Consider the following 21,991-nt stretch of genomic DNA (forward strand, 5'->3'; position numbering starts at 1 on the left):
GATCGGTATTTCTAACTGTTTAGCGTCATCCTCTGAAAGTTTAGGGAGAATAATTTGATTAAGAAATGTGTCCATTTTGTTTTGATCAAAGGTCATTTCTGATTTATATAAATCGGAGTAGAATACTTTGAATGTATCGTTTATTTTTACAGGATCTGTTACAAGTACTTGTTGTGCTCTAATGGTAGTTATATCTGCAAATGTTGCATTAATTCTTAATCGCATGATATATATATATATATATATATAATATTATAATTTTTTTTATCATTCTTTCCAAAAGAAAAGAGGCCTAGAAGCGTGGCTAACGCTAATGGCACGCATACCAGAGGCTAACTGCCTAAGAAAACAGGCACAGAGGCACTGAAAGAGGATTTCACCCATCTAATGAACACACTAGACTAGACTTAATATCAAGATGTATCCATCAGTGGACCAATTGCATGCTTTTGCAGAGGACAAGAAGCCTTCAGTCGACTCCTTCAGACATTAACACTTTGATCGCCGGGGTTAAATTCATAATTTACCATCCCTCGCCAGCTCTATTTGTCTATGGAGAAGTTCCCCTTCTTTGCAGGGCTATAACCTTTTAAATTGTATTGCTAAATTGACATTATTATGGCCCATTCAACGTCCTATATATATTGTTCAGGGTGTAGCAACGTTATACTTTTTCATTCACATTTTCATACTAAAATACGGTCTAAAGTATAAGTATGTTTTTATCGTTTTCTGCAGCTTTCTCCAGAACTTGATTTATAGCCCTAAATGCATTATATTGATGATCAAATACAGTTTGGTAGGAATCTGTGCGAGATAAAAAAAAATTTCAACTGGATGTGCTTCTAGGAGTTACTACGTATGATCTGATGTTGACCGGATGGGGGGGGGGTCGTTTATAATTCCGTGGACAACGTTATATCATTCATCTAGTGTGGGTGATATGATCATTAGAGCAGTTAGTATCGAAGACATTAAAAAATAACGCTGAAACTCACCGTAGCTTCCTCGGGCCGTTGGGAGATGAGCGTGGAACAGAAATTTTTCTATTATGGGATGTAGAAATACCCGATCCATTTCCAGGTTGTATAATAGTATATACGTCAAAATCATGTTGTTTATCGAGTTATTTGCACCGATCGATGTTCACTCTGTCAAGATGGAGTCCCTCTAACGATAGCGAGTGCCCGGACGAAATATGTGTGAGCACCACTTCATCCACATCACTTCCTGTTGGGCGATCTGCCGATCGGCCACCAGATGGCGCTGTTGAACCGTTAGAGAGTTGAGTGGGGCTCAGCAGTAGATCTCAGGTCTCCGGGGGAGAAATATGATTTCAAAGACGTGTTACGGCGTCTTCGGCAGAATGAGCATGGCGGGGAATGACGAGTTTCGGCGTCTCCGGCGATCAAAGTGTTAAGCACCCCCCACAGCCCAAATGGAATGAAAAAAAATATATATATATCCTTTTTTTTTTCATAGTCGACTAATAGTAGACTATCGGCTAATTTCGGCCAATCATAGTCGACTATCCAAATCCTTAGTCTGGGACAGCCCTAACCCATACCAATGTGTGTGTGTGTGTAACCGTGACTCACAGCCTTCAGTTCCAGTGAAGAGAAACATAAAGAGATGGATAGATAGAAAGACAGGTAGAGATATAGTGTGTGTGAGAGAGTGAGAGAGAGAGAGAGAGAGAGAGAGAGAGCGAGAGACTCACAGCCTCCAGCTCCTGGTTGCGGGAACGGAACCTCTCTCTCTGGCTGGAGATGATGGAGAGCAGGGAGTCCATCTGGCCCTGAGGGAGCTCAATCTGAGGAGGTACACCTGACAAGCACACACACCCATTACACCTGACCCTGGGACACGCACACACATATAGACTCACACACATCCGATAAAAATCTTTTTGTCCGATATGATTTAGTACAGAATCACATAACCGTATGTGGGGCGATAATAGTGGGTCACTCAAGGAATATCGTTTATTTTAATACACACAAAACTCTGGGCCCCCCCCCCTCCCCTCCCAGCATATGCACCCTTTAGTAAAAAAACATTTAAAGGAACACGCCAACATTTTGGGAAGATAGATACCAGTTTCCTCTCTGTGCGTTCAGTAGAAAGCTATCTGGCTGCACGTTAGCCTAGCTTAGCTGGAGCGACAGTGACTCTGGAAGTAGAGCAGTCGTCTGGCAAACCGGAGGGTTCCCGGTTCAATTCCCGCTCCTCCCGGGCAGCGTGTCGATGTGTCCTTGAGCAAGACACTTAACCCCTAATTGTTCCCGATGAGCAGGTTGGCACTTTGCATGTTTACCTCCGCCGTCGTTGTGTGAATGTGTGTGAGTGAACGGGTAAAATGTGAGTAACAAATTGTAAAGCGCATTGGATAAAAGCGCTATATAAAAAAGCAGCCATTATATATATATAAAACAATTTAAATAAAAAGCAGCTTAGCACAATGAATGGAAGCAGACATGACCTGTTAGCCTTCGGTATTGGTGTTAGTTGGACAATGCTTAGGCTAACCGGTCATGTCCGCTTCCATTCATTGTGCTAAGCTAGGCTAACATGCAGCTAGATAGCTTTCTACTGAACGCACAGAGAGGAAACTGGTATCTATCTTCTTGTCTCTCTCTGGAGAAGACGGTAAGCTAATTTCCCAAAATGTTGGCATGTTCCTTTAAAATATTTCAGAGAGTCCAGACCCTCTTGAGGGCCCTTCCCCAGCTCGGGGGCCCCCGGGGCAGTCGGTTCCTGCTATTCCCCTTTCTTCTACGCCCCTGGAGCAGGATTCCTGGAGACCCCCCGTGCCCGTCCTACCACCTCCATACCTACCGGCGAACATGGCGGTAGCCTCCTTGACGGGGTCGGGGATGTCGTCCATGTTGCCCAGCAGGTCGCAGCCCTCGGCGTCGGGGCGCTGCAGGGAGGACATGGACTGGATGGTGCCCAGGTCGTGCTCCAGCTTCAGGATCAGATCCTTCTGCTCGCCGCTGGTCCTCACCGCGGACGCAAACTCCACCTGCAGCTCCGCATAGCGCCCTGACGGGTCGAGAGGGGGGGAGGAGCCGTGAAAGATAAGATAAGTTAAGATATTCCTTTATTGATCCCCTTGGGGAAATTCAGGCAACATAGCAGCATGGGGGATGGGGGGGGTACAGGTAGTAAAAAAACAACACAAGCAGTGTAAACAAATAAGTCAATATAATTTACTATCCAACTAACTTAACTGAAATATACAGTATATTCGCAGTATCACATAAGGTGCAGTATGCATAAGGTAGTGTTATATGAAATATCATTATCAGAATTCTCCCAGCATGCATTTGGATTATTGGACCACGATGAGAGTTCTTCTACAACGCCTCAAGTAGCGAGATTCAATACCGCAATGTACTGTGTGATCAATTATTGTTTTTCTTAGCGTTAGATGAAAGCTGAAATGATAATCCATGCTCATTAATTTGAGTAAAAAAACGAAGCAATTAATCAATCACTAGACATAATTCAAGGTCTTTCAGACTTCAAAGCAGGCAACAACCTTCTTCCATTCCAAGCCTTGGACTAGTAGTACTGTGAAAATATCACAATACTGGGTGTAAACAAATGAATTACAATCTCATGGGAGACGTTTTAACAATACTGTTATACCGTGGTCCCTCCCATTGCACACAACAACAACCCCCAATAGACGGTCGAACTCTGAGATATTTGTGTATGACATATTCGGTTTCGTTGTCATCCCTAGTAAAAACGTACCTGTATCAGCGGAAGAGGCCAAGTCGTCGAGATCCACACCCCCAAAAAGTCCTCTGAAGGATGCCTTACTCTGGATGTTTATTGTCTACACTTGGTGAAGTATATCTACTGTGGTTCTGAGAAAGGCATGTTCGCTTTCTCTGAGAATACCCGCCTCTTATAATGTACGTTCGACCAACATTTGCAAAACATTTTGAACGACGCCCCTGGAAATAAAAACACATGTTCGATCTCTCTTTCTCTGAGAATGCCTCTCGTCGTGAGACACCAACCTTTTCCAAATGTCCAACTCTTGAAAATGACACCACCCAAATAAAGAAAAAAGAAATGTACCACACCACACTAATAGTATTTGTATAAAAGAGATTTACTTCAATTATCACACCTAGGGTGCAAGTGAATAATAATGATGATGATGAATCAAATGTCAATCATAACAAATACATTGTGAAGGTTTCATACAGTGATATTGCTTTTTCAATGTTGCAGAGGGGACTGTCTTACAGTGCTGAGAACAAACATACGTTTAGTAAATAGAAAGATAAAAAGAAACGATGATACATGAAAGGGAAATGAAACAGGAGTTATCTCAGGAGTGACAGAAGTGCTATTTGGGGGAAAACAACTTTCAAAAGACATCTTAACCATCCCTTTACGGTCATGCAGCCTTTTTGTACTACGACACACACGCACGCGCGCACACACACACATAAGACGCAACAACACACTCGCACACAAGTCAGTGGGACGAGTTATGGAGAACTATTAACTTCCACAATGTTGACGACCCGGTTTGAACAAGCACCGCTCTGAACTCGCTAAAGCCTCAACAAGCATCTTAAAGCTTTCCAAGGGGGTGGGGTGGGGGGTCTCCCCACGGCATTTGGTTGTCAAGACTACATTGTGGTATAAGCTATAGACCACCGCGACACTTCCGGTATTTTGAGCTCATGGGAGAGCGGGAAAGGGGGGGGGGGGGGGAGCTCCCTTACCCCCCCCCACGAGCTCCATGTAACGCGGAGGTGCAGTGGCCTATGGATGAACAACTGAAGCTGCTGCGGCGTCCGGCCTATCGACAGAAGTCAACCGTCGGGCCACCTTTTCAACAGAAGTGGATAACTATTTATAACTATTTGGCTTTTTCCCCTCCTTAAGATCTAACTATTTAAATTGAAATGTTCCTTTATTTCATTTTTTTTCCTCTTCTTCTTCTTCGCTCGTTAAAAAGATTCGATCTAAATCACATAACTGTACTATTCTAAGGATAGTTAGGAGTAACAGAACACGTCGAGGGGGGAAAAATGAGGAATAGGAATTAAAATGTATGATCAGCTGTGTGTAGGCGATATGAGAGCTGAGCAAACAAACTACAAAAGCCCACCGAGGGGGCGTGGCTTAAAGGAAAATGTAATTGTGCTGTATTGTGTGTGTATGTATTAATGAGTGTGCTATATGCATACAGCACCATTGTTTTTCCGAAAAGTGTTTCCTTACAAAATCCACTTCATAAGATATATTCTAAAAGTATTACAAAAAACATCTGAGGTTTTTATTTTTTTCTCCTTTCTTTCTTTCTTCTTCTTCTCTTCTCTCTTTTTTTTTTTTTTTTTTATTTTATTTAGTTTTTCGATTTTCTTCTTCCTGAATACGGTGACCAGTGCTGCTGTTTGGGCTTCCGTTTTTACAACTAACACATTAAAAATGAAGAAGCACTACTTCCAACACATCATACAGTAAAGCTTTACAACTTCAGAAAACAGGATATGAGATACAGCATCTGTTTTACACACCTTTACAATGTCATTCAACAGTGTATAGAATCTGATTTAAATTTGTAGAAAAATATCTGTGGATCATGGAAAAGTCCTGAATCGTCCCTTCTCCTCCTCCTTGCCCTCAAAGAAAAAAAAAAAAAAAAAAAAAGAAAAAGCTAAGCGTACTGTGACGATATTGAATCAATAGCTAACTTGATCAACCGTATTTACAGGTTATCCCGTTTCGGATTAACCGTCATCGTTGGCACCCGAACCAAAGCGACGTCTGTAGTGCCGTGTCACAGCCGACCTGACGACGCAAAACAGAAAAAGAAAACTAAAATACAAAATGCCCTAAGAACAAATTCAGTGTTGTTACAGTGTCCACTGTGTTTGCATGCTTCCTCCTCCTCCTTCGTTCAATGCTCTGGCCCTTTCGCCGCTAGTTATACAGGTACAGTATGTCGACGAAAGTGTGAAATGCATTGTGTTGTTGTTGTGGGGGGAAATAACGGACAGGAGGACAGTCTTGAATTAAGACCCAGAACAAAATTAACGTCCGCAAATGAGTGATAATAATAATAATAAAGATACATGCTCGTTCAAAAAGACTTCATCCGATTTCGGCACCCTTTAGTTGGGTGTACTGACCAAATACTACAGCAGTACACACACACACACGGTGAGGAGGGAATACATGAAGGAAGTGGGCTTTTTTTTTTTAAGTACCATATTACAGAGTACATGGGGGAAAGAAGCCATTTAATCAAAGCATCTCGATGTGGGATGAATTCCGAACTAACCAGGAGGAGACGACGACGACAACAACTCCTTGTAAAAAGATGTATTGATTTATGTCTATCACTAATGACATCACTAGTTCGGTGCCTGCTTGGCAGTAAAAGGCACAAATCTGATGATCTCACACGTTCTAGGCGAGCTGATGAACGGGGAACAGGGTTAAGTGCTTTGTTTTTCTCCCTCTCTCTCAATCTCTACAATAGGTATTAATCACATGATGAAAACACACCGCGGTTCGTCGCGATCACAGCCATGGTGGCCGTGGGACCGTAATACCATTCAGAGGATAGATGTTTTACATCCATCATCGTTGACGATAAGAGAGAGAGGGGCGGGGGGGTGTAACAATCTAGGAATTTCAAGATTTAAGTTTTAGTTGATGCAATAAAAACGAGGTCATCAGTACCGTCGGATATGTGGCCAAAAGGGGGAGATATTATTACTCGCTAATCTTAGGAGGGGCTGAGCATTCCTTTAATTTCCAACTAAAGCAGGTGATACAGGTCCTGTGTTTAAACAACGGGGACCCTCCATTGGGGTCACGCTGACATTTTATCTCCAAACGAGACACGATGGATGAGAAGACATTAGATATTATCGACAGTATAAAAACACGGGCGCAGCCATTTTTATTTTTTTCTCTTCTCAATTTAGTGTTAAGTGTGTTGGGATGAGGATGAGAGTCTGTGCTTGGTTTAGAACCACTCCTACAAGGCAGATGTCTCCCCAGAGCTCCCGGGAGAGTTTCTCTAGCGTTAGTGTTAGCTTTGCAGACCCTGTCCTGGATAAAAATCTTCAATAAAGATCCTAATAAGTGCTTCGTTATCGACTGCTATATATATATATAGATAATGCATAATCATAGACTGGCTATTTCTCCCTTCAATCTGGCTTAGCATAGCACTCCTGCTATCTGTTATAGTTCTCTAATCTCAATTTGGCAGATATGACCTCTTCGAGTTAACGTTCAAGTTAACAGAATATCTTCAAGTTTAGATAATTTCACTTGACCTACTGGACATTGTATACAAGCTCATTAGTAATGCCGCTATACGATAAAAAGCATGGAACTGTAATCGCGTGAAAAGGGCTCCCTCTGTATCCGGAGAACGCTGCATGTTCAGCCACGATTAGTCGGCATTGGGCTTGCCGACTAAAAAATACCAAGATGTAGCCAAAAAAACACACCATCAGAGAAGGGAAAACAAGAGCCGAAGAATTTCAACTAATTATTGGATGAGAGAATAAACGCAAATCAGCTATTCAATGATCTTGCTTTCTTGATATGTCCTTTGATTTCTCTAGCTAGCAATTTTTAAGAGCATAACAGAGCGCGATGCCCCTGGGAGCATGTACTGTCGCAAAACACATCTTTCAAAGCTATTGAAATGACACTAAACTTTTTAGGATTCATGAATATACATACAAATGAGAACTAGTACATCTTTGTAAATATTAACCAATACTGCCGGCAGTCTATAAGTCTAATAAAATTGTTACTTGCCCTCAGGAACAGTATAATCCCTTACAAAATAAACAACTCAAAATGATAAGACATTAAATGGAAAAAAAAACGTTTAAAATAAAAATACAGCACCTATAAATAAGCAGAATAAAAACCAAACTATATATGCAAAATAGCAATAAATCCAAGCTACAGTAAATCATAGTATTACACTACTTTGTGAGAAGATTAATGATAATGGTATCGCGTCAAACAGCTTAGAGAGGTGGGTGGCAGTTTGTGCACTAGTAGTGTGTGCAAGTAGATACGAACTATGACCCCACTCATCGTGAAACATGAAACACGCACTCTCTTCCTCCCGCACACGCGTGTGTATATATAGACACGCGTGCACACGGCGTGCCGTGCACGGACTCACGTACTCCTCGCAGACACACAGACAGGGGGGAGGCAGTGGGCTGACAGGCACTGAGGGCATGTGTGGGAGAGGGAGGAGGTGATATGCCTTATAGGTATTTATTTTTCTTCTTTTTTTAAAGTTTTTTTTCTTTCTTTTCTTATTCTTATTTTTTTTAGTGTATACAGTAGAACTCAATGCTAAAGACCTACATCCCTGGATACAGGATAGACTGGTGGGGAGAGTGGCAATGACTCAAGACAGGGCCTGGGGTCGATTCACTTTCAACACAAAATCAATAATAATAATAATAATACAAAATAAAAATAAAAATTAGATCCAAACTGCAATTCATCTCCTAGAAAATAAGAGCATTTATCGTCAATTAATCAATTATTATTACACATATGAATCCTAGCACGGGCAAAAGCTTCTCGGTTTTGGAAATATTTGAAAAATATTCGACTTCCTTTAATTGTTTTGAATTGAAAGTGAATTGACCTCTTCCGTGACTTACACACACACGTATACAAATGCACACGCACACGCACGCACACACACACACACACACACTCACTAACACTCTCACATACATGCAGGTGCGGACACATGCACGCAAACACACACACACACACACACACACACACACACACACACACACACACACACACACACACAGACAGAAATACACACAGTCTTCCTGATTTGGCCTATAAACGATGCGTGTTTGTGAACATTTGGAGGCGGCACGGACACAGACCCAGCAGGTCCCAGGCCAGTTAAAGCTGTGAGGTGCAGCACAAACCAAGACAACAACAACAACAACAACAATAACAACAACAGGAGAGCTACAGTACTATGTTGTTTTCAGCGTATCGTATGTCGACAAACGCAGCATTATTCCATTACTAACGTTTTTTTTTTTTTACCAGAAACTCGTGATTCTCTTTTTCTTCTCCTTCTCCTTCCTTCTCTGTTCTTGTTTTGTACTAAAAATGCTTCCTAAAGTTCCCTATTTTGTACTCTTTTAGAGTCAATAGACTGTGCAATCTCTTATTGGCAACCGAATTGCTATCTCTCTATATATATATATGTGTATATATATATATATATATGAAAAGAAAAAACAAAGAGATCATCCTTCATCCTTTAAGGAAGTGCTTGAGAAGAGAGAGAGAGAGAGAGAGAGAGAGAGAAAGAGAGAGAGAGGGGTCCCTTCCTCTTCATCAGATGAGTGTGTTGTGTATAAAGTAGGGGAGGAGTCGGGAGAATCCTCCTGGCCATCACATGGCTGTCAGCAGGATAGGTAACGGGAGACAACAGGTCAAAGTTCGTCTTAAAATCAGTAACCACGGCAACATGGCGACGTCGAGGTTTTTTTTTTTTTTTTTTTTTGACTACTCTCTTTAAGAAGAGCGTAGGGAGATCAAAACCAAAAAAAAACACACATGCTGCCATCGAGAAGAGAACAAACACGCACCCCTTCGTTTTGGAAGCGTGTACACACACACACACACACACACGGACACGCACACGCGTGCACACTGACACACAACCCCCGAACATACAAAAAACACGTACACGCACACAGTGAGTGAAAAAGGCAAAGGGTTTGTAACAGTCACTCTACAGTGTGAACAAATGAGGCGTCTCACTGAGTGAGGGGAGGTTTGTGGACACTTGGGAGGTGAGAAGAAGAGGGAGGGAGAGAGGGAGGGAGGGAGGGGGGGATCTCCTTTTTAAGAAATAGAGTCCTCGTCTCTATCATCTATCGGTGTCTATCGCTGTGACAGCTGCTGTGTGTGTGGGGGGAGGGGGGGGTCACAGGCCTTGCCTGTGTGTGTTTTTTTTACCGAGTCCAGGGTCTCCAGCCCAGGCTTACGGGTCAGACCCGCAGAACCCAGTCTGACGCACCAGTGGCTGGTGATATAAGAGAGGGGGGGGGCAGGTACAGCAGGGCCAGAGGCCAGAGGCCCAGCAGGACAGCTAAGTGCTTTTTTTTTTTTTTTTTTTTTGTATATATAACTTTTTTCTTTACTCAGTACAAAAACAAAACGCAGTTTAAAAAAAAAAAAAAGAGAAAGAAAAAGAAAGAAAATCAAAAACAAAAGAGAGAGAGAGAGACACACGTCTCGGTGTCTCTCTCTTTGTTCTTCTTTAGTGTTCAGTATGATCTTCTTCTCTCGGGGGTTTTAGTCGACCGATCGCTCCTTGTCGTCTTTCCTTGTTTCGGGGAGGGGGGGGTGCTGCTGAGCTCCACTTTGGCTGCGCCCACACACTCTCTCTCTCCGACGGGGAGCGGGAGGGGGTGTAAGGTCAAGAGGTGGTGGTGAGGAGGAGAGAGAGAGAGAGAGAGAGGGATGAAGAGGGGACGAGACCCGGGGGGGGGGGGAAGGTGGGCGTTAGAACTCCCACTCCGAAGGATCCTCTTTGCTAGCAGCCTTTTCCAGCCTGTGGATGATGTTATTGAGGTTGGCCGCTTTCTTCTTGCGCAGAGTGTTGTCCCGGGGGTTCCTGGCGGGGCCGGACGCCGGGATGTTATTACTGGGGGCGGAGGAGGAGCCACCGGAGGAGGAGGAGGAGGAGGCCGACGCCTCCGCCAGGCTGAAGAGGCCCAGGCCGCCTCCCCCCTGGCCGCCGCCGCAGCTGGAGGCCGGCCCGGCCGAGCCCGGGGTGGTGGCGGTGCAGTCTCCCTGGGACGGGGAGTTACTCGAGGCCCCGGCTTCGGACTCGGCCTCCATCATGTCCTGGTCCTTGCACTCCTCCCGGTGCTCCTCCGGGCCGGCGGGCAGACTCTGGCGCCCCTCCACCGTGCCGTCGGACTCCGTGCCGTCGCAGCTGTCGCCCTCGCCGGCCTTGGAGCCGCGGAGGGAGGGGGAGCCGCCCTCGCTGCGGGGCCTCATGCCCCCGGCCGCCTGGATCTCCTCTATGAAGAGCTCCCGCCGAATGCGTGACCTGGGGAGGGGAGAGGAGGACGTTAAATACGACTCAGAACAGGGCTCCCACAGACACTGCTGAATGAAATTCAAGGGCTTTTTTTTAAGATTTATTTTTTTGCGTTTATCGCTTTTTCATGGTCAGACATGACGACCGACAGATGAGGAGAGGACGAACGGGAGAAGAGGCGGGGAAGACATGCGACAAACGGAAGTCACCGGGAGCGGGAAGCGAACCCGGGACGGCCGCTTCGCGACGCAGCGCGATACATGGTGTGCTACTAGAGCGCCCCAAATTCAAGGACTTTTAAAGGGGAACTATCTTATAAATGGCCTTTTTCAGTGTTTAGCATTGTTTCATAGCTATGTGGACTTATATTAATATGATCTATGTCACTAATTCTCATATTGGCGCATTCTTCCAATTCTCCTCTCACAATATTCACCCTCACTGAAATGAGTCATCTGAAAATGTGCTGATCTGTGATGTCAGAGAGACTCAGCTGCATGATAATGTGGCAGTGTGGCATCAGACCCACCGTGGTTTAGGTGCCCAGGCTCAAAACGGCTTAAGATCTTGAGGTAGAAAAATGCTGTTTTTGAGTACTTCATTAGAAATACAAAACAATGAATTAAAAAAAATTATAATTACAGAGGTGTTCCATAGACTCACAGGAATTGTGTAAAAGTGCCCAAATAGTGAAAGAAATAGTAAAATAGTTCCCCTTTAAGTACTTTTCCAAACAAATCTTTTTCATTTTCAAGGATGTCACTCGAAGGATACAATTCACTTTTAAATGCTGTTTTTTTTTAAGCATCTTCTTGGCCTGCTTGCCAGCTAGAGCGGCACACGCGAAGAAATGAGGAAAAGCAGTTGGAGCGCGCGAGACAGCGACTCGTCAGATTTTATTAAAACAGAACAAAAAAATTATTTCTTGATTCAGAACTATTTGATCACGGATGAACAAAACATTCAATGCGAATGGTTGATTTGAATTTCAAGGACTTTTTAAGCACCTTGTTAACAAATGGGCTGTTTTCAAGGAATTCCAGGCCTTGACTTCTTTTGGTAAAAAATAAAGCACTGTGCAAACCCTGTCAACACTTCTCAAATCAGATAGCAGTCATTGAAGTGACTCAAAACAACATGGCATCAAAGAGTCTAAATATACTAGTGATTTAGAAGTCATTCATATCCTTCTGTCTAATTAAAGTGTAAAATGCTGCTAAATACATGGAGTCCATCTACCATTTACAGTGTAAATGGTAGATGGACTGCATGTATTTAGCAGCTTTTATCCAAAGCGTAGGGCTGACCTTCGATTTTTTTTGGAATTCGAAGCTTCTGGGCCGAGATTCGATTTTAATTCGAAGCTTCGAAATAAAAAAATAATATTGATTAATTTTATTTGTATTATAATCTTTTTTATTTTTATTTTTTTAACATAATCGAATTTTATTTTCAAATTCGAAGCCCATGCCATCGAACGAAGCTTCGAAACTTCGAAGTATTTAAGACAGCCCTACGCAAAGCGCTTTACAATTTGTTCCTCACATTCATCCATTCACTCACCCGTTCACACACCGACGGCGGAGGCGACCATGCAAGGTGCCGACCTGCTCATCGGGAGCAATTAGGGGTTAAGTGTCTCGCTCAAGGACACTTAGACACGCCGCCCCCGAGGTGGAGTGGGAATCGAACCGGGGAACCTTCCGATTACCGGACGACCCGCTCTACCTCCCTCCAGTGTCTTAACCCTTTCACTGCCGCACTACCAAACGGTTAACCCTTTCACTGTGACAATACACAGAGGGTTAACCCTTTCACTGCCACACAACAGCAGGTTAACCCTTTCACTGCCACACTACAGAAGGTTAACTCTTTACTATCACACTACCGACGGTAATTCCTATTTAATTTTTTTTTACTTATAATTGTACTATTATTCTATTGTGCTATATTTAATTTAGTTTATATCCCATTTAATTTGATTCAACCGCTTTATTTACAGTTGTACTGTACAGCCCTGGCCTATATATTATTTATTTGATCATTCTATTCTATTGTGCTTAACTTAGTTCATATTAAAAAAAATTATTTGATCTTACTCAACCTCTTTATTGTATTATATGTCTGTTAACTGTCTGTCCGCTAATGTCGCACCGAAAACGACCAAAGCAAATTCCTTGTATGTGAAAACTACTTGGCAATAAAGACCTTTCTTTTTTTTAAATGTTATGTTATGTTATGTTGTGTTTTTTGTATGTTTTAATTGTTTTTTTGCTACCGGGCAGTCCGGGGGGGGGGGGGGGGGGAGGGAGGGAGGGAGGGAGGGAGGGAGGGAGGGAGAGGGAGAGAGAGAGAGAGAGAGAGAGAGAGAGAGAGAGAGAAGGAATGGGAAATAGATCAGGGAAGACATTCGGCAAAGAACATCGGGTCTGGGAATCGAACCCTGGGTCGGCCACGTTGCACCGCAGTGCTGTATGCGGTGCGACACCCAATAAAGACCTTTCTGGTTCCGATTCTGGTTCTGATTCTGACGCTGTACCTGTAGTTGTGGAACCAGTTGATGACGGTGCTGGTCTTGAGGTTGAGCTGGGAGGCCAGCTCCTCGATGGTCTTTGGGGAGGGGTAGGGCTTCTGCTGGTAGGCCCTCTTCAGGGCCTCCTTCTCCTCGGGGCCCAGCACCACGCGGGCCTTCTTCAGGTGCTGCTGCTGCTGGTGGTGCTGCATCAGGTGCTGCTGCTGGTGCTGCTGCTGGTGCTGCTGGGGCCCCGGGCTCTGGGAGCCCAGCAGGAAGTCCGGCCCCACCAGGCTGCTGTCCACCGGGTGGCCGTCGCTCAGCGAGGACAGGCGGCGCTTCATGTAGGCTGCGGGGCAGACGGGAACACGGACGGGTCAAGTCTCCAGAATGAATGAATGAATGACGTTTATTTTTCGGTCTTGTTTACAGACAAATCAAACACACCCGTGTGGACTTACAAAAGGAAAAGAAAAAAGAAAAGAAAATCACAAATGTACATATTCAAGGCAAGCTCACACACAAAATCCAAAATCAACGACCAAAAAGGCTGAAGCACGTGCTTATTTTTACCTATCCTTTACAAATTCTTAAAAACTAAATATATTTTAATATAAGAAAGAAAAACTTTAAATAAAAAAAAAATTAAAGAAAAAACAAATGTTTGATGTTTTACTCAAAACTGTACTCCTGAATTATTTTATCCTTTAACACTTTCTCCGCCAATAACGTCATACAACGGGTTTCAAGTTCATGCGAATTCTGCCAGATCACGGCGTACGACGTCATTGTGATCATATTTCATATTTTTCGCCATGGTATTCATATTTCACTCACGGAGCCTTGTATGATGCTGTGGGACTCCGCACAACTCTGCAACGCTTCAACACTGCCACCTGGTGGACGATCGGCGAGTTGCCAAACCGGATATGCCTGTTGCATATCGGTGCGTCTCCTAAATCCATCCGGCCACTCGTATATCATCCCAGGACTCTAGCCACACACCGTGGATATGGATCGCTGCCATAACTCAATAATCCACATGATTTGGGCGTGTATTAGTATTATACAAACCGGAAATGGATCGCCTCGATCCCCATTACATAACTGGGATCTGTTTGCTCCAGTATCATCGCCCAACGGTAAGAGGAGGCTGCCGTGAGTTTCAGCGTTTTTGTTTATTATTATCGATGCAAACTGCTCTGATCTATATATCACCCATACTACATAAATCATTTAACGACGATCACGGAATTATAAACGCCCCCCCCTCCGTTCACCTGCGCATGATCAGTCATAACGTTTAGGACCATGTACAGTTGAAATTTTTAATATAACGTGTATCGGCAACAAATGGCATTTGATAATTTATATATACATTTATGCCTATATCTCACGTTCTAGGAATTACTGCAGAAAACGATAAAAACATTTATATTCTAGACGGTATTTTTGTATGAATGTGTGAATGAAAAAGTAAAACGTTCCTACATAGATAATCGATGTTGAATGGGCCATAGTAATGTCAATTTAGCAATACAATTTAAAAAGTTATAGCCCTGCAAAGAAGGTAAACATCTCCATAGACTTAGAGTGGTGGCAGTGATCAAACATTGATGGATATAAGCGTGGCAGAGAAAGTGTTAAGGCTTTTTTTAAATCTCCCCTGAGAAGTACACAACTTCAACCCGTCACTAAGGCTATTCCATTTTTTTTTTTTTTTTTTTTTACTTTATTTTTTAGCGTTTATCGCTTTTCTGGTCAAGCATGACCGACAGAAACAGGTTGAAATGGGATGTAGAGCAGGGGAAGACATTCTGAGAAATGACGGCGGGTCCGGGAATCGAACTCGTGTCCCCCAGATCCGTGACGAGCACGGTTTTCCCCGACGCAGAAATAGCGCCGAGATATGCGGTGAGCTACGGGAGCTCCCCAATCTTTTTTTACAACTGAAATTACATTTCTTGTTATTACAGAGAGTTAAGTACCAGAAAAAGGTACCGTTGGGTACTAATACGGAAGTCCAGGAACTGGTACTGGTACCAGTATCGGTTCAAATGTGAACGGTACCCAACCCTAGAAATAACACTGGATTAGATAATAAATCCTGAGATTAACATTTCATCACAACAACAAAAAAGATGATGTCGCGGTTGTAATGCCAGGGGTGCAGACACCCTGAATGGCCACTAGATGGCGGTGTAGCCCAACTCTACGAGCCAAGGCATCTCTCTTTGACTCCCGACAATACAAATCAACACCATTCTCTCTCCAGGCACCACTGGCTGGGAAAAAAAGAACATCTAATGGCGACCGTGCATGTAGTTGACATTCTCTGAACCCCAATACATGCCGATAGACACACTAAATGTTCCCTGGGAACATCCAAGGCCCTCAGAGCAAGGTTACACCGCTGCCAAGGTTGTGCGCCTGTCTTGGGGCGGGCGTTGAAAACCACGCGGCGCGGGTTGAGAGGTCAAACTGGGCTCCGCCAGGTCTCAGTCATTCCTCCGGGCTCCGCTATCGGCCCGGCGCCGTGTTCTCGATGCTCTTTGGATAATGTATTCAGGGGTCAACGAGCTAAAATAGAAGTTGAACGGAGAGTAAGAGAACAAAAAAAGCCCCCTAGATACCGTACACTGAGGTCAGTTCTGTTGTTTGCCCTTTGAGTGTCTCGGTTGCGATTATCGGGAGGGTAAACTGATCCTGGACGCGCGTGCCTATTGGCACACTGGGAACAACAAGCGTATATTCTATCTCCGCTCTGGGCGCGCGCTCCGCTTGTAGAGTCAGGGGGGGAGGGGGTGGGGGGGTCACTCTGAGGCCGCTGGGGATCGCAGACCTGCTGGCTGAAGGTCTGGTTCTTTTTCACACAGCGGCGCCGCATATCATGCAAATGGTGCTTAACTATAGAAGAGAGAGTGAACGGGGGAGGGTAACGATTATAGAAAATACACTAATAGACACTGATGATGATGTTGTTGTTGTTGTTGTTGATAATGATGATGATGATGAAGAGGGGAGCTGAGGACGGAGTAAGGAAGGCCCCCTGGCGGCCTATGAGCTGTCGCATCCAATCCGCTGAGTGAGGCCCGTGGTCCTGATGGGCGCTGACAGCTCGCCGGGGTGACTGTGATCCGTGCAACATGCTATCCTGTCCCGAACAAAGGGTAGTGTTGTTGTGTGCACACGTGCGTGTGTAATTCTTGTTCAAAGGCATTGATGTTTTTCGTGTCGGCGTGGATTTTTTTACCGTACGGCGCACAAGCGTTTGGTGTGTCAGTATCTTTATTCCCTGGGTGTTTCGTGTTGCGCTGTTTATGTTGTTCTATGATGTCTATGTTTCTCAGCTTCACTACACACTCCTTTCATGTTGTTCTATGATGTCTATGTTACACACCTTTCTTCTCCAGACGCTTCACGTTCCATGTTGTGTTCTGTTGTTCTATATGTTCTAGTTCTATGATGTCGGATGTCTACGCTACACACCTTTCATGTTGTTCTATGATGTCTACGCTACACACCTTTCTCCTCCAGCCGCTTCATGTTCTATATGTTCTAGTTCTATGATGTCGGATGTCTACGCTACACACCTTTCTCCTCCAGCCGCTTCATGTTCTATATGTTCCAGTTCTACGCTACACACCTTTCTTCTCCAGGCGCTTCATGCTCTATATGTTCTATGTCTACGCTACACACCTTTCTCCTCCTGACGCTTCATGTTCTATATGTTCCAGTTCTACGCTACACACCTTTCTTCTCCAGCCGCTTCATGTTCTATATATTCCAGTTCTACGCTACATACCTTTCTTCTCCAGGCGCTTCATGTTCTATATGTTCCAGTTCTACGCTACACACCTTTCTTCTCCAGGCGCTTCATGTTCTATATGTTCCAGTTCTATGCTACACACCCTTCTTCTCCAGCCTCTTCATGTTCTATATGTTCCAGTTCTACGCTACACACCCTTCTTCTCCAGGCGCTTCATGTTCTATATGTTCCAGTTCTACGCTACACACCTTTCTTCTCCAGGCGCTTCATGTCCATGAGCTTCTCCACGCTGTGCGGGTCCTGGAGCCACAGCTGCATGCGGACGAACGGCTCGCGGCCCTTCAGGCTGAGCTTGTGCCAGGGCTTGGGCCGGGCCAGCAGGTCGGAGACGGAGCCCTGGGTCAGACCCAGGATGCTCTCCCCGAACAGACGCTGGCCTGTGGGGGGGGGGGAGGAGGAGAGAGACGGTCAGGCTGGAGCTTTTCTGATACAGATCAATGGGGAGGGGGGAGGGGGAGGGGGAGGGAGAGACACTGAAGGGTAATTTATACTTTAAAAAAAGGATGTGGTTCTTTTATGGGGAAAGAACATCTGTGATTCAGTCTCTTTTTTTGGTGCTACACGCACAAATGTTTTCGGTAACTTGTTCACGATGTATATAGACCACCATGTATAGTAGAATGTATATACATATTATATATATCTCGGACTGTGTAGTCTGACTGTGTTTCTGTGTACTATTCTTATTTTAGATTTTTGATTGAACGTTCACTGTGAGCGATCTGTGGTGCTGAATTTCCCTCTGGATCAATAAAGTACTTCTATTCTATTCTGTTCTGTTCTCTACCATCGTCGGACAGTGATTGGGACACTTCCCACCCGCTCATGTCAACCTGTCTATTCAGGCTCCTCGACATTCCTCCACTAATTGGAGGAACTTGTGACTTGTGTCCAATTCACACCCATCTTGCAGACTTTGCTGATCCATCAAAAAAAATCCATCCAAAAAATCTTTTTATGACTAGTTGAAGGAGCCCGAACCATCTCTCTTCCCCCAGACATCTCTTTTGAGTATAGATTCTGCTAAAGAGAGAGACAGCCAGAGAGGACGGTAATAAAAGGGGCGACAGTGGCTCGGGAGGTAGAGCGGTCTTCTGGAGGTTCCCGGTTAGATTCCCGCTCCTCCCGGGGGCAGCGTGTCGATGTGTCCTTGAGCAAGACACTTAACCCCTAACTAACTGCTCCCGATGAGCAGATCGGCACCTCGCTTTGGTCGCCTCCGCCGTCGGTGAGCGAATGTGTAAAATGTGAGGAACCAAATTGTAAAGCGCTTTTGGATAAAAGCCGCTATAATAAACCCGCCATTTAACCGCATTTAAAAAGGACAAACGGCGGGGGACAGGGGAGAAGACGAGGACGCCCTTACCGAGGTTGTTGTCGGTCAGCACCTCCTTGACCTTCTTGGTGATGACGTAGGTGTCCAGCTCCGGAGACATGGCCACCATCTCCTGGACGCTGAGGCCCGAGTGGGGGGCGGGGAGAGGAGGTAGGGGCGTGCCGGGCTGGGACTCCCCGCCCGAGGGCTCTTCGGACGGGGCCTTGAGGCCGCCGGCGGACAGGGGGGCCAGCGGGTCTCCCGCCAGGCCGTTGACGGACTCCTCCGCCGAGCTGAGGGGGGACTCCGGGGCGGGGCTGCAGCTGGCCGAGGTCTTGGGCGTACCCTCTGCTTGGGGAGGAGGAGGGGGAGGAGGAGGAGGAGGAGGAGGAGGAGGAGGAGGAGGAGGAGGAGGAGGAGAGCAGAGAGGTCAAACGGATTAGCAAACGCACGGCAGGAAATCCAACCCGAGACTCGTCACTAGGGGTGTAACAATGCGACCTCACAACGATTAATTTCGATTACGATTATTCAGGCAACGATTCAATGCATCATGAAATCTCTTCAATTGACCACGATTCGATTCGATTCATTTTCTTTTTTTTTATCCACTTTTTCTCCCATTTTCTATTTTTCTCCCATCCCAATTTCGTATCATCCAATTCAACCCTCCCCTGTCTCGAACGCTGTTTCTTGCCTCCCACAAGCCGGCTGCAATGTGGACTAAGTCATACATAGCACAAGTCCCCTCCGGTACTCGAGGTAACAGCAGTCGCATCTTTTCACCTGCGTGGCGCGATCTTTCAGTGTCAGGGGTCTGCGCTTTGGAGGGGCGCCGCCCCCATCGCTTCCTGATTCTACTGCGCAGGCGCACCAACCGACCTGTAGGAGTCGCTGTCCACAACGCCCGATCCCCACCCATCAGTTTCCCACCCCCTAATACTGCCAATGTGTATTAGTACGGACGACCAGCTAAACTGAAAGCAATGTGGAGCGCTGGGCTCGAACAGGCGAACCCAGTGTCTCCCGCATTCGTGGTGAGCGCCTTGCCCACTGCACCACGTAGCCGCCCCAATTCGATTAATTTTCGATACATTTTCTATCAGTTAATTCCCCAAAACATTTTGAATACACAAATGTGTCTGGGGGAACTGATTCACTCAGCATGAATGGACTATAGGTCAATAAAAACAATACATTTTTTTTTAAACATTAAAAAAAAGAAAAAAAAAAAAAAAAATCGATTAGTTTAGATTATAATCGATTCTAACATTTTCAAACCGATGCAGTTGAATCGTCACATTAGAATCGATGCATTTCGATTAATCGATGCATCGTTACACCCCCTACTCGTCACCCATAAAACTCTTCTCGTCCTCCCGACTTTAATCCTAACGTGCAAGAAGTGCAAACCGCGAGGGAGAGCGAAGGTTTGTCGTCCGTTTCTAGAACTGAACACGTTTTTTTTTTTTTTATCTCTTCCGTCCTTCGTACGGCTTCCATCTCCCCCCGCCTGCATCCTGTGTAGGATTGTTCTGCAGCGCAGCAGGCTGGGAGAGAGCAGTCATGAGGAGCTGTCAGCGCACATTAGCTGCTGTTTACACCCCCAGAGAGAGAGAGAGACACACACACACACACACACACACACACACACACACACACACACACACACAGCTGCCATCTGGTGCGGCGACACTAGCTTGTCTATGTCATGACAAACCAGCAGCTTGCTGGCTGACAGTGCCACAGCGCTAGGGATGGGGGGCATGGTGGGAGGGATGGAGGGAGGGAGGGATGGTGGGAGGGATGGAGAGGAGAGGAGAGGAGGGGAGGTGCATGAGTGACATGGTGACAGTAACCCTTAGCTACTACAGTAGCCATCATCTGGCGCACACACAGAGCGCTGCCATTGCCCAAGGGGCCGTGCGTGCGTGTGTATATTGGCGCGCTTCCACTACCTTGTGGTGCCGCGCTGGAATCCGTGCCGCCGCTTTGTTTTGTTTTGTTTTCTCCACTGCCGACCGGCACGGGCCGGGCCGCGCTCACTCGGGCCTATTTTTTGTTTTCGCTGCCGCTCCGGGGGTAGGAACCAAAAGGCACCGTGTGTGTGCGTGCCGCTACGCGATACTAGTGCAGACCGTCGGTTGGTCGATGGAAATCGTCACGGGAAACGTCGTCACCGTGTTAGTTGTTCACCGGCATCGACTGCCATTTTAAAAACTCCATTTTTCCACCTAAACGGTTCATTAAAATATGTTTTCTGACTAACGTTTTAAGCAAGATATAGGATATGGAATTGCTGGATCTTCATTCGTATTTGATCGATTCTACTGTAGCAATGCCTAGTTTGACAATTTGATCTGAATTCTGTGAACCAGGCGTGCAAATTCAAAAACTAAAAAACGACATTTATGTATGCATACAACAAACACTGGTTCTTAATTCGTATTTGATTGTTTGACAATTCTATCTGAATCTCGTGAGTCAGGTTCGCTGGTACGTTCAAATTCAACGAAAAAACTAAATTTAGAGGCGGCATGAATGCATACAACAAACACTTATTGGTAAGCTACCTCCTTACACTACATCATTATTGGTAAGCGACCTCCTTATACTACATCATTATTGGTAAGCTACCTCATTATACTACATCATTATTGGTAAGCTACCTCCTTATACTACATCATTATTGGTAAGCTACCTCCTTATACTACATCATTATTGGAAAGCTACCTCCTTATACTACATCATTATTGGTAAGCTACCTCCTTATACTACATCATTATTGGTAAGCTACCTCCTTACACTACATCATTATTGGTAAGCGACCTCCTTATACTACATCATTATTGGTAAGCTACCTCATTATACTACATCATTATTGGTAAGCTACCTCCTTATACTACATCATTATTGGTAAGCTACCTCCTTATACTACATCATTATTGGAAAGCTACCTCCTTATACTACATCATTATTGGTAAGCTACCTCCTTATACTACATCATTATTGGAAAGCTACCTCATTATACGACATCATTATTGGAAAGCGACCTCCTTATACTACATCATTATTGGTAAGCTACCTCCTTACACTACATCATTGAGGTTTACATTTTAAATAGTAATTGGTGCATTTATATAACAGCTTTTATCCAAAGCGCTTTACAATTGTGCAATCTCAGCTTACCTTACTAAACGTCATTCACAC

The 21,991-nt window shown here is 45.0% G+C and overlaps 1 protein-coding gene across 1 annotated transcript in view; it reads right to left on the reverse strand.

The window, feature by feature from the left end:
- LOC311226058 (homeobox protein cut-like 1) overlaps positions 1–21,991 on the reverse strand; it is a 153,963-nt gene that overhangs the window by 20,451 nt on the left and 111,521 nt on the right. Inside the window, exons 14-20 of the mRNA XM_084311437.1 lie at positions 18,833–19,132; positions 17,655–17,843; positions 13,665–13,986; positions 10,595–11,134; positions 5,771–5,826; positions 2,839–3,045; positions 1,721–1,827 (exon numbers count right to left, since the gene is read on the reverse strand). Coding sequence (XP_084167563.1) covers positions 1,721–1,827; positions 2,839–3,045; positions 5,771–5,826; positions 10,595–11,134; positions 13,665–13,986; positions 17,655–17,843; positions 18,833–19,132 — 1,721 coding nt within the window. The remainder of the gene's footprint in view (positions 1–1,720; positions 1,828–2,838; positions 3,046–5,770; positions 5,827–10,594; positions 11,135–13,664; positions 13,987–17,654; positions 17,844–18,832; positions 19,133–21,991) is intronic.

The sequence above is a fragment of the Notolepis coatsorum genome (assembly GCF_963971535.1).
Source record: "Notolepis coatsorum genome assembly, chromosome: 1".
Lineage (NCBI taxonomy): Eukaryota > Metazoa > Chordata > Actinopteri > Aulopiformes > Paralepididae > Notolepis > Notolepis coatsorum.